The sequence below is a fragment of the Olea europaea genome, chromosome 14 (assembly GCF_002742605.1).
Source record: "Olea europaea var. sylvestris chromosome 14, O_europaea_v1, whole genome shotgun sequence".
NCBI classification, from domain to species: domain Eukaryota; kingdom Viridiplantae; phylum Streptophyta; class Magnoliopsida; order Lamiales; family Oleaceae; genus Olea; species Olea europaea.
The window spans coordinates 6960145-6972800 of NC_036250.1; the positions used below are offsets into that span (position 1 = coordinate 6960145).

Genomic DNA, 12656 nt, shown 5'->3' on the forward strand with positions numbered 1-12656 from the left:
TCACAAAGTGCGGACTCTCCGTACAATACGGAGTAATTAAAAAAAAAAAAACCTCTCCACACAGTGACTGTCACGTGTATTGCACGAATTTTGCATTTATCGTATTTTTATTAGGGTATGAATTTTAGTTTTTTGAAAAGTTTTTGAAACAATATCTATAAATATTTTCAAGATATAAGAAAATAATTGCAAATTATTTTTATAATTGCATAACAGTATTGTGTCATCTAGAAAAAAATATACTTGTATATTTCTTACTTGAATAATAAATATACGAGATTGTACAAATTATTTTGCTTGTATTCTTTGATAGTGTCGATACGATAGAATTGAATGTGAAGATTATATTTCTAAATTTTATGTAATTCAATATTGAAAAATTGAAGATTGAACACCATATTCATATGCATTTATATTTTGTATTTCATATATATTTAATATTTATTTTATGTTTATGTTTATGTTGAAAAAATAAAAATCTGGAATTTTTTTTTAAATTCGGTTTGGTAAGTGAATGTACGATATTCTGCATTCTCGGTATTTGTAAGTGCAAAAATCGGTATGTAAAAATACAGTAAGCTGCAAATATGGTAGGCAGCATATATGGTAAGCTGCAAATATGGTATGGTAAAAATACGATAAGTTATTTGTAAATACGATAGGTTGCATATACGGTAAGGTGCAAATACGGTAAGTTGTTTCTAAATACGGTAGGCAGCATATATGGTAAGCTATATATACGGTAAGCTACATATATGGATTTATAATTTGTTATAAATGTATAAAATTTATTTAATATTGAATTTTTTAAGTATTAAATGCTGTAATTCAATATTGTTTCATTTTTTATAATTGTATTTCCGAGAATTAAAAAAAAAGTGGTTATGAAAATGCTAATTTTTAAATGTGTTTTTTTGTTGAAGATAAAAATGATTTTTTTATATTATTTGTAAAAAAAAATTATTGTAATTTTATTAGCGTAATAAGAAAATTTATTATATATTTTGTAAGGAATTTTATTTATGGTGATTGACAAATATTCTTTCACACACGTATCATGCCAATAACATTAAAAAATAATAATAATAATTTTAGTATATATAAACTGCGTGAGACAAAAAAAAAAATTCTTTGCACATGAGCCAAAAAAAAAAGACTCTGCAAAGTGCGGAGAGATGACAAACTATCTCTCCGCACAGTGTGAAGAGAAAAACAAAAATTCTCAAGACTTTATCTGTAAGTTCCAAGAGGTCATTTCTCAAACAACTTTTGAGCAATGCATTGAACATTTTAATTCCTGCCCTACAACCCGAAAGTATAATTTCATTGAAAATTGTATCCGCTTCTAATATCCAAGAGCTGTTATCAAGTAAGTGTAAAATATTGAATTTGGTGTACCTTAAAGCCTCCATTTGTGAAAGCAATGCTACGGTATTATCAATATCCCCTTTTTTTTGCATAACTCATATATTGTTTCATTGTATGAATCACGTGAAAGCTCATTTCCAATACCGTAAATATGATTTGCATGCTCAGAAATTGAGCTGTGACTGGAATTTAAAAAAGATACAATTAATTTTGAGCCATGTTTTTCGACTCTGTTTCGTTGTATATACGAAAAATCTACAATCTTGAAATTTGACTTGTAATTAAGGAATTTGAAAACAACTCTTTGCACTGTGCGGAGAGTTTTTTTCTTTGTACTGTGCGGAGAATTGGTTTGTCATCTCTTTGCACTGTGTGAAGAGTTTTTTTCGCACCGTGCGAAGAGTTTGCCAACTCTCTGTACATGGTTTAACTCTCTTTGCACTGTGCGGAGAGGTTTTTTTCTCTCCGCACCTTTTTTTATTTTTTATTTTTACTCCACACTTGGTTCAACTCTCTCCGCACTATGCGGAGAGTTTTTTTTTTTCAATTTTTCAATATTGAATTACAAAAAATTTGGAAATATAATTTTCACATTCAATTCAATCGTATCAACACTATCAAAGAATACAAGCAAAATAATTTGTATATTTCTTATTCAAGTATGAAATATACAAGCATATTTTTTCTAGATAATATAGTGCTATGCAATTGTAAAAATAATTTGCAATTATTTTCTTATATCATGAAAATATTTTTAGATATTGTTTCAAAAACTTTCCAAAAAACTAAAATCCATACACTAATAAAAATACGATAAATACAAAATTCGTGCAACGCACGTGATAGCGACTAGTTATTAGACAATTCACAAAAGTGCGGACCGGATTGAATGAGACATCAAGGGAAAAAATTAAAAAATTTAATGTCCAATTAAGTCCAATACTACGTATCAAACATAACTTAAATTTATTTTTTTCTTTAATATTGTTTAGCATGCATTATCATACATGTAAAAAATTGAGCATTTACAGAGAAATGCATCATAAGGTTCGTATCAATGAAGTCACGGCATGTTTAGTAACAAACAATTATTTATTTATTTATTTATTATTATTTTGGGGGCGGCGGGGGGGTGTTCTCTTTCGGTCTAGTACTAGGTAATAATTCAAAGACGGAAAGTGAATGAATTGATTATTCAAGTGATGAGATTAGCTGTAAACAATTGATCTTGATTTGAGAAGTGACTTTATCATAAGATTGATGACATGTAATAACTATGACATGTCGAAACTTAATATATGTCTTGATTCATCTAACGTGAGATGGAAGTCAATGTTTAATCATTAATGATGGAAACTCGACCTAACACTTGAAACATCAATAAGCGTAAGGACTAATTTTTAATACACTCGTATGAATATATTGTCATAGATTACTTTAGTTACTCTGTATTCTCGATAATTCTACCTATATGATTGTTGACGGTGGTGCCATCTCCAAAATAATTCGGCGAGCTACTTAAGATACCCATGGAATAAACCAAAATATTCAACACATGAAATATTCACATGCTGGTTTATTAACACTAAATGATTTTTAAGTTCGTGAGTGGAGTTCTTCGATTAGCCATATAGGGTCATTGGTTCAAAGCCTAGCTACTATGCTACCTTAGCGATCATTTGAGATATTTATACTAAATGGAGATTCAAGTCCAAAAGTCACCATCATCTATTGGTAAACTTGGTGATTATATAGGGGAGATTTTTTTCAAAATGTCAGTTGTTGAAAATAATGAAGGATTGGATTGTTTCAAGAGTTTTTCTAAAATATCGTTTAGACATTGTGCGATGTATCAAAGAGCACATTCGAGTCATGGATGATGTATAGAACAAAGGTTCAAAGGATTGAGTCGAGGTGCGGGGTTGTTATGGTTGGCCGAGTTTGGTTAGTCGAGGCCGCAAAAGGTACCTGTTCGTGGTTTTAACCACTTTTTGGCCCCCTTTCTGTGCTAGTTCGGTTATATGGCCCTTCTTTGAGCTCTATTTTGGGGAAAAAGAACGAATTTTTGAATAGTGTATTGATGGGAAATGTGTACTTAAAAAATAAGGAATTTTTTTTGAATTTACGTGTAATATTATTTTATTAAAAAGTGTGTGGTTGAAATGATATTGAAATACTATTGAAAAATGCATTTTTTATAGAATGATGCTCAAACAAGAGCATAGTTTAAAATTGAAGTGTTGTGAGTCCTGTGAAGAGATGTAAGTCTCGGAATTATTACTATAATCTATAAATAGGTTGATTGTTTCTTAAGAAAACATATTCTCCTCAATTTTCTTGTTCTTGCTGCTCTGGTGTGTTTGATTGGAAAAAATTTCTATGAAAAATGACATTTTGCTATGTAAATATCAACTTTTAGAATGTTTGATTGCCATTTTTTCATGAAAATATGCTTAGTTTTTTTCATTGTTTTGGAGGAAAACGTTTGCTTTGAAAGAAGTAGGTTTTTATTTTCCTCAAAACAAAGAAAATATTTTCTTCTCTAAGCAATATTTTCCATGCTAATCAAAGAATCTCTCATATATACAAAGTTATAAATAGGGTTTTACTCGGTATACAACCCTCTCACAATAGGAGAAATTGCGATTTTTCCATTGAGCCAAGGCCCCTTAATGTAAGGAACACCCCAGTATACAAATAACAAAATCAATACAGCCCCCAGGGCACATCTCCAAGTGTTAAAAGGGGAGGGTGGAGAAATCCAACTTTGTTTGAGGCTGCTGCGTCAAGGGTTCGAATCCTGAAATATGGATTTGGCTCTTGGGTAAGTGCAAGTGTACAAACAGCCTTCCACCCTTTACTCTTGGAGGCATAACCTGCGATTTACCTCTCTCACGATACTCCAAGGCAGGGATGGTGGGGAACTCTTAAAGTTAGGGTTTAACCTTTAACAAAATCCATACAAATACACCTTTTGCGTTGATTTCGTCATCATCAATTGCACCACTTCCAATAATCATTACATTGATTTCATTGTATCCCGAAAACGAATTTGTCATTCAGTGAGGGACAAATATCGTTTTTAAAGAGAGCAAGAACTTGGTTTTGAAATCTACTGCAGGTTTCAATTCGTATTATGGCGATGCATATCCCCACCAAGTAGTGCTTACTCATTTTCTATAAATTTGGGATGTATTTTAATTCATTGGAGAACAGAACTAAGAAAACACTACTTATAAATAGCATTATTAAGGCCTGGGCAAATCTCCCGAACCGATCTGACCGAATCAAACCCGAATCGAACTTAACCGAACCCGACGGTTCTTATCAAATTAAATGCCCGAATGGGTATTTGAATTGAGAACCGACGGGTACGGTTCGGTTCTCGATTCTAGACCAAGAACCGAATATTTCTAATTTTTTTTATATTGAGTAAATCAAATTATTTTAATTTTAATTTTTTTTAAACAAATTAACAATTAACAATTTCTAAATCCAAATTTTTGGCTCAATAATTTGTTTCATTTCTAATTTTTTAATTTTTGGCCCAATTATCTATTTTATTGTTTCATTTCTTAGTCCAACAAGATCCAATCTACTAAATAACCATAAACACCTACACTAAAGTGCATAACGTTGTATCGACTCTCGCAGCCTCGCTAACATTGCAAAACCTATACAATCGTCGGCCGACGCTGTCACCTCCGAATCTCCGATCGAAACTGTGACCTCCGTCGATCGAAACTTTGACCATAGCGATCATTTGAATAAGGTAGTCTACTAGTCTCTGACATTCCAAAACCATTGAATGTATTATTAGTTGTATTTATATAATGTTGTTATAAATGTTAAAAAATTTAATTATAATACAGAACCGAACGAAACCAAATCGAACGAAACCGAACCCGAACGGTTCTATAATTATATTTAGATGCGACGGTTTCATTTACTAGATACCCGAAAATTTTGGTTCGATTCGAATCTCTTTATATCCGAACCCAACCAACCCGCGCCCACCCCTAGTATTATTCATTAAACAAATAAGGAAAACCCAGTTGTCTTCAACTATTGAATAAAAATGAAAGATATTGTTAGAATTTTTTTTTAATTATAATATTTATTTGGATGAAATGAAGACTAAATTCATGGAATAGGAGAAACTCGTGCTTGCTCCGTCCTTACAAATACATATATCTAGTTCGACTACCCTCTTCGAATCAATAATTAATCCATTTTTCAGAAATCCCTGCTACAACTACACATTTACACGAACTCGCTTATTGAAAGCAAGACTAAGAAAATAAATACTTCTTTATCCAGTAAACAGAGCAAGAGTAGTCAAACTTCTTGATGCTTTAGCTTGGATGAACTTTGCCAAAATGGATGTCTTTGAGTAGGGTAAAGTTCACATTATATAATTTACTTTTACTTTGAAAGTATCTTCCAAATTCGTCGAAGACTGAATCTGCCCGGAGCAGATAAAGGATGTAACGAAGAAGGCTACAATAATTAATGAAATGCAGCAAACATTTACTGCTTCCACTTTATTCCGGCCGATGTTACCAACCATATGCTCTGTGTCATGTTTGATATGAAGGGCAGGACAGCATTTAATAGTCTCAAGACAGAGAAGAAAACTGTCGAAGTCCTATTCACTACTGAGTACCAAACACGCCTTCAATGGCTACCTGGAAAAGAAAAAAGAAACGTGAAAACAGAAAGTCCCTCCTATCTGAGCAATCAGGAGCCGAGTATCCATAATTTCTGATACGATACAACAGCAATAAAAAGGAATTTCGATTTCCAGAAATTAAGTTTTACACCATTTACATCACACAATTTCAGGGAGAAAAGAAGGAAAAATGGACATAAATATACGAGATGGTCTCAAAGAAAGAATCTCTACAGTAAAATTTGACTCTTCTCCTCTTTACCTGATTCTTCCATCCCTTTTTTGGCTCAGAAACTAAATAAAACACAGGTTTCAAGTTAACAAACTACACTGTTACATGAAAGAATAAATTAGGGCTGCACCTTCTCTAATTTCTCTCATTCATCTTACCAGATATCACATGAAATTCCCACAAGAACGCAACAGAGTATACAGCACAAGGAAACTTGAGTGGTACCGATTTATGTGGATGTAGCTGCAGCAGGAGCTAAAGTTTTTGCAGGGATATTGACTCCACCTCCTCTCATGGATAAAGTAGGGTGACTCAACGAGCTCGCTCGACTGACAAGATCAGAGTCTAGAAATACAACTATCACTGTGATGTCATCATGAAAATGCCGCCGGACCCCACGATCGATCTTCTTCAAATCAGAATATCTCATTTCTCTTTTCTTTGCTGCTTCCTGTAATGCAGCTTTGACTAGCCTTCTAGCACTTCCCTGCATGACAGAAGCAAATTCAATTGCTCTCTTCAACTCTTGCCATCGATTTGAAGCATAAAAAGTTCCAAGTTTTCCCATTTTTCTTTCAATTTCAAGGGGGTGACATACTTAGCCTTGTTCCTAGTAAATTTGAGATCTAAATTCCCAAAACTTAGTAGATAGACCTATTTATTTAGTTACAACTTATGAGTCACAGGTCTTACATGGTGGGGTTGATTTTGTACTATGTCAACCGCCTCCTGATTGCCGAGGTGTTCCCAAAGGCCATCAGAAGCAAATATGAGAAACTTGTCATGTGGTTGAAGTTCAAGGACTGAAATTGATGGTTCGGCGCTTAATATGGGCCTTATAATAGGTTCATGGAGACGAAACTTGGCATATAAAGGTTCCCTGTTGAATTCGGCCTTCTTAAGATATGCGTCACCAATAGATCGAGAAACCTGCAAGATGAATTTTGACAATTAAAAGAGAAATTTTCAAGGTAAAATGAAATATCATCATTCAAAACATTATTAATAATAAAAATTCACATTTGTAATGAATTTATATACCTTGACTGAATAAAGTACAATGTTAAAACTCTACGAAAAGGTGGTGGTTTAATTCGATGGTGTTAAGGAGTTGTTAAAATGCAGGTATGGAATAAATAAATCAATGGACAATCTTGGTCCTCTTGAAAATAATAGTAAAAGTGAAGATCCGTGGAAATAGAAAACGGTGAAGAAAACATCATGCATTGAAAAGATTCCATTCATCTGTCATTTGTTAAGTAATCTTAAATCCGGACCCATGTGTTTATAACTGAAAAAATTTAGATTCGAATGAACAGGAAATACAATATTCAGTATTCTTCTTTTTTTGCATAAGTCCAAAAACATGGAATAATCTTGGGGTCAAAAAGGCCTTTACTCAAGCTAAACAAAGGGTCTCAACAATTACACAAGGACTTTCAAAAGCCTGTGCAAATAGGAATGAGATGTTTATTCCAAAAGAACAGAAAGAAACAGTGGTTTCCACCCAACTCTGTGAACGGGTGAAGAACCAGCCCCTGCTGATTCTGTTCCCAATGCCTCCCCATTCCAACATACCAAATGCTGGAGAACATTTGAAGGCACAACCCATTGCAACTTCAACAAATGGGAAAAGTCTTCCACAAATTTGCAGCCACTTCACAATGAAAATCGAGGTGATTCACATTCTCACCAGAACTTTTGCTCATCAAATGTCAATATAACGAAGTTCAATTCCACCTCAAATTCTCGGTAATGTCTCTTTTGCAACAGTCCAAACAGAGGACCACGTTTTCAGGTGCTTCACTTCTCCACAATTCCTCCATATGAAAGCTATTCATGTTAGATTTGGTCCAGAGAGTAAAATGGCTTCACGTCGGGTTCCTTAAAGCAAAAGCTTTCCATACCATTCTGTCCATCAGTATATATTTTTTGTAAACAAAGATACACAGCTTGTAGGTTGCAACTCTGCATGGCCATTTAAATATTTCATTACATCACAATTCTTGATAGAAAGCACCTGAACAATATTGGCTACCTAGTGTGTGGAAATTTTACTTTAAAATAGCATCTGCACAGCAGCCATGCTTCCAAAAACTTAACCTAGTCTCTTCCGCTCCAAAATCCATATTCTCCTCAAAGTATTCATTGTTGCTGTCCATGATTCAACCTATTTAAGGTTTCTGTGTTCAAACAGACCCATTTACACCCATCCTTATCCCTTACAACGGTTGTTTATAGCACGCAGCTCCCTAGCAAATCTCCAACAAGTTCCAAAGATAGGTCTATCTAACAGCATTTGATTTCTTATCCCTGACCATCTACATCTGACAGGCTTCTAAACCTATCTCAGATCACTCAGGGATATTTATTTCTCATCCTCTTACCTTATATATATAATAAATAAATAAATAAAACTTCCTAGCTGTTTCATCCTTTTATCAACTATGACAGGGATTGTGGGCACAGCCATAAAACATGGGAAGATTGTATAATGCACAGGTAATGTTAACAGCAACTGTTAGAAAATAGCTCCACTTTGAACCAACTATTTTTTTCAAAACTTACAATCAAAGAAATGGCCACAAAACGTGAGAATCTTTGTCGAAACTCCAACATGCTTATTATCGGGATCTCACACACTATCATCGGCAAACAATGAGTGATCCTTTTACATTTTCCCCACTAATGCTGACACTGAAGCCACTAATGAACCCTAAAGCAGACACCCTATCCAAAAATTACTAATCGCTTCCATCACTAAGAGAGGGGGGAAAAACGAGGGGACAAAGAGTCACCTTCTCCCCACCCTGCACTTCCATATCCAACAGCGAGCCTTTTGAGACATAAAGAATCTCATGGTTTAATATAAAAATAATTTATTTCTTCCATTTCTCATCAAAATATATCCTATTCATGATGCGCACAAAAATACCAACTTACATGGTCATGGACATTCTCCAGTTCTCCATATCCATTCTGCGAAGAACATCATGGTCAAGGATTTTTTTTGCTAAGAGACAGCATCAATTATTTAGCGGCCATCCAAATGGCATTTTTGAGATGGAGAATCCAAAACCCTATTTACTAGGGAAGAGAACATTCCGAAGTGATGAGATGCATGCTTCCTACGAGGCTTATTGGCTATGATCTCTGCTGTCTTCCTCTCCTTACTTTTATAGATTAAAGCCAAAAAAATCACATTTTAACCCTTCCCAGCACCTTAATCAGTGGTGTCTGGGGACTTATCCAAATAGTGAGTAGAAAAAGATAAGAAGTAATCAGGCTTTGGTAACTTATACCCAGAACAAGATTTCACAACTATGCTTGCATCTTTCATCAGTGAACAGCCCTTCAAGCTGAAGTTTATCTTCTTCTATTAATACAGAAAAACTCACCCCCTCAATCCCATATCTCCAACTCAAATTCTCAGAGTGGAGATTCTAATAGAAAGTCACTGCATTCGTCCTTTGTCTTGTAAAGACTTACAATATACAGTTATATTATACTATGTCCTAACAAACTAGGCAAAATAAACATTAATTAAACTTTGATAGCTTGAACTCCATTTACTCCCAGCATTAAAGCCTAATTGCCTTGAAAAGTCTTTCAATTTGACAGGCTCATTTTGCAAAAATAATCTAACAGGAACTATGGCCCCGTTTGGTAGCCATTTTTTTTTTCAAAATGCATTTCTCTCTCTCTTCTTTTCAACCACACATTCTTTATTAAAATAATATTACATGTAAATCAAAAAAATTTTCTTATTTCTCAACCACACATTTTACATCAATTTACTATTCTAAAATGCATTTTTACTTAAAAATGCCTATCAAACACCCCCTATATCACTCTTTTAGTTTTTATTCTAATCACATCTCTGTCATCCCCCAAGATGAACATAAAATTAGGACAACACTTCTGGAAGCAGCCTCATCATATTTAATTTTCACCACTCAACCAGGTTGAATCTCAACAGGCATTAATGCACTTCTAAGCCACAGCATCAGATTGAAGATTTAAGGATTGCATGGTACAAATTAAACAACAGAATCTTCTAAATGTGCATAGTACAAAATTAAGTAACGGAACTTAGATTGAAGATATAAGGACTGCATAATAAACAATTTAAGGATTTATGGATTATTGGATTCAGGTGACTGCTGAAACTAACGACTGCATACAGAGCAACAAGAATTGTAGTGAACTTTTTATCAGTCGACTAATATATGCTTTAATCTAGTAGGATTAGAATTTGTGGTCTCGACAACAAATAAAAACAAGGATAATCAAGATCATAGATGAAGTATGCAACTCATCCATTGAAATATAATCAACTATAGACTTGAATCCCATTCCTACTATGCAAAGAACTGACCTGTATCAATCCCTTCACACGCCACACATTATGCTTAAGAACTACTATCTGTGAGTCGTCTGGGTGCATAGATTTCAACTCCTGTCTGACTGACTCTATGCTTGCGTTATGTTCAGCCGAGAGCTGGATGGCAAGAACTTCACCAGTTGCTCTGACAACTCTTCCCAACACTGCTCGGGAATCACCAAGGTTAGCAATGTAAAGGATACCGTTACAAATCACACCCACCAGGCAACAGGAACCAACAGCAGCCAGTTGCGGTTTCTTCAGCCATTCTTTAGCAACCACCGATATAAACCCCTCTTCTGTTTCCTGAAATGCTTTCCGAATTACATCCATTGACATGGAGTTATCCTCAGCAGTGAACCCTGCAACAAACCAGTTTTAGCTGAATTATTTATGAAACAGCATTCTGGAAATAGTAGTTTTCATAATAGAGACAAAAGCCAAGAAATCAATAAAAAACTATTAACATCCCTAAAAGTCTTCTTCCACTAATTTATAAATGCTGTTCACCTACTCTTCAAGTTCTGAAAGAGATTATCGTTGATGTAGCGTGATGTCTCAGGCCCGCCATGACCATCATATACTCCCACAAATGTCCCATATGGGCCAGAATCAAGCAAGCTCAGGGAACCTGATTCAATCTGACTTTGATCTTCAAGCAAATTGTTGGCTTGCACAACAGCCATGGAGAAGTCACCAGTTAAGTGCTGCCCAGAATCTTTATACCAAAGTAAACCATCTTGCCAGCCAGTTGTATCAGAACCAGAGTGCGCATGATGGTCCGATGAACACCACCAGCATTTCTGCAGAAAATTTATCAATCTTGATAACATCCCTCATCTCACCCCTATATACCACCTATTCCTGAACATCCAAAACGGATGCAAACAGCACTCTTGCTAAAACCCTCCAAGTCCCCAATCACCAGTCTTTCCTACAAATAAAAAAGGAAGAAGAAAAAACTGTAAAATGTTAAAATTAAGCACAATACAATACAGATCACAAGCTCATAAAAACAACTAAAAATGATAGCTTTATTGCAGAGTTCACACCAGCAATTAGAAAAACAGGTCTGAAGTTCAAAACCTAGCCTTAGTTGTACATAAAGAAGGAAAACAACAACGACCCATGTCCCAAAATTTTAACATTCGTAGAAAACGGGAAAAACTGATGAAGTGTAAAAGGGCAAGAGTGGAATCCGCCCATTAGAATCTACAATATAACAAGTCTTTCTTCTTCAACACGAAGAATACACACTAAATAAATAAAAATAAAAAACCCACAAAAAGATAAAACGGCCTCACTCGATTTTCCAGTAGAAATTGAAGGAGATACTCACAATACGTTTAGGCCTTGTTGTGATCAGTTTTTGGTCACTTACTGAATCATACCAAATGACGAAGACTGAGATCTGAAAGAAACGTTGCAACCCATGTGTTGTCAAAAGAGTTAGATCTACGGATCCACCAAATCACCATCTTATACATAGAAATACAAAAATATGTACCTATAAATACACTATGACATGCACAAATAAACACTGTTCTTTTGTGGATTTCTATTCACTTTTTCCTGTCTTTCTCTCTCTATTTCTTGATTGATGAAAAATGAAGAGAGAGGGGGGGAAGATGATGGTGATGACGAGGATGACGATGGCAAGATAGTTACTTTTCTAATGTAGCTCCGAAAAAACCCTTTGTTGACTCTCTCTCTCTCTACAATTACAATGTTCCTTATTGCGGTAAACAAATTCTGTAGGTGAAATCAACAGCACTGGAACGTGGATTCTTTTTCCATCAAAAATTAAGAGGAAATTTCATTGGTCCAAAATTTGGTTGTACATTATCAAAAATGTCACATTTTAAATTTTTTATCAAAAATGTCAATTTAGAACATTTTTTACCTTTTGAATTATTTAAATACCTTATATATTAATTTTCAATCAGATGTATGCAAATTTTGAATTTGCACAACAGACCCTGATCTCCAATTACCCAAAT

At 34.4% G+C, this 12656-nt stretch overlaps 1 protein-coding gene across 5 annotated transcripts; it reads right to left on the minus strand.

Annotated features, from left to right (window-relative positions):
* Positions 1–5494: 5494 nt before the first annotated feature.
* Positions 5495–12383, minus strand: LOC111408972 (probable protein phosphatase 2C 60). 5 transcript variants are annotated; one of them, XM_023038845.1, is made up of 6 exons: positions 11996–12383; positions 11171–11590; positions 10651–11018; positions 6966–7202; positions 6498–6759; positions 5495–6056 (listed from the first exon to the last, which is right to left on the minus strand). In XM_023038845.1, the coding sequence occupies exons 2-5, from the start codon at positions 11487–11489 to the stop codon at positions 6502–6504; spliced, it is 1182 nt and encodes a 393-aa protein (XP_022894613.1). In that variant the 5' UTR covers positions 11490–11590; positions 11996–12383; the 3' UTR covers positions 5495–6056; positions 6498–6501. The 5 variants fall into 5 exon arrangements, with proteins under 5 accessions (XP_022894613.1, XP_022894617.1, XP_022894614.1 ...); XM_023038849.1 differs by lacking the exon at positions 5495–6056 and having other exon boundaries at positions 6142–6759; positions 12038–12067; positions 12164–12383; XM_023038846.1 differs by lacking the exon at positions 5495–6056 and having other exon boundaries at positions 6142–6759; positions 11996–12067; positions 12164–12382.
* Between the last annotated feature and the right edge of the window lie 273 nt (positions 12384–12656).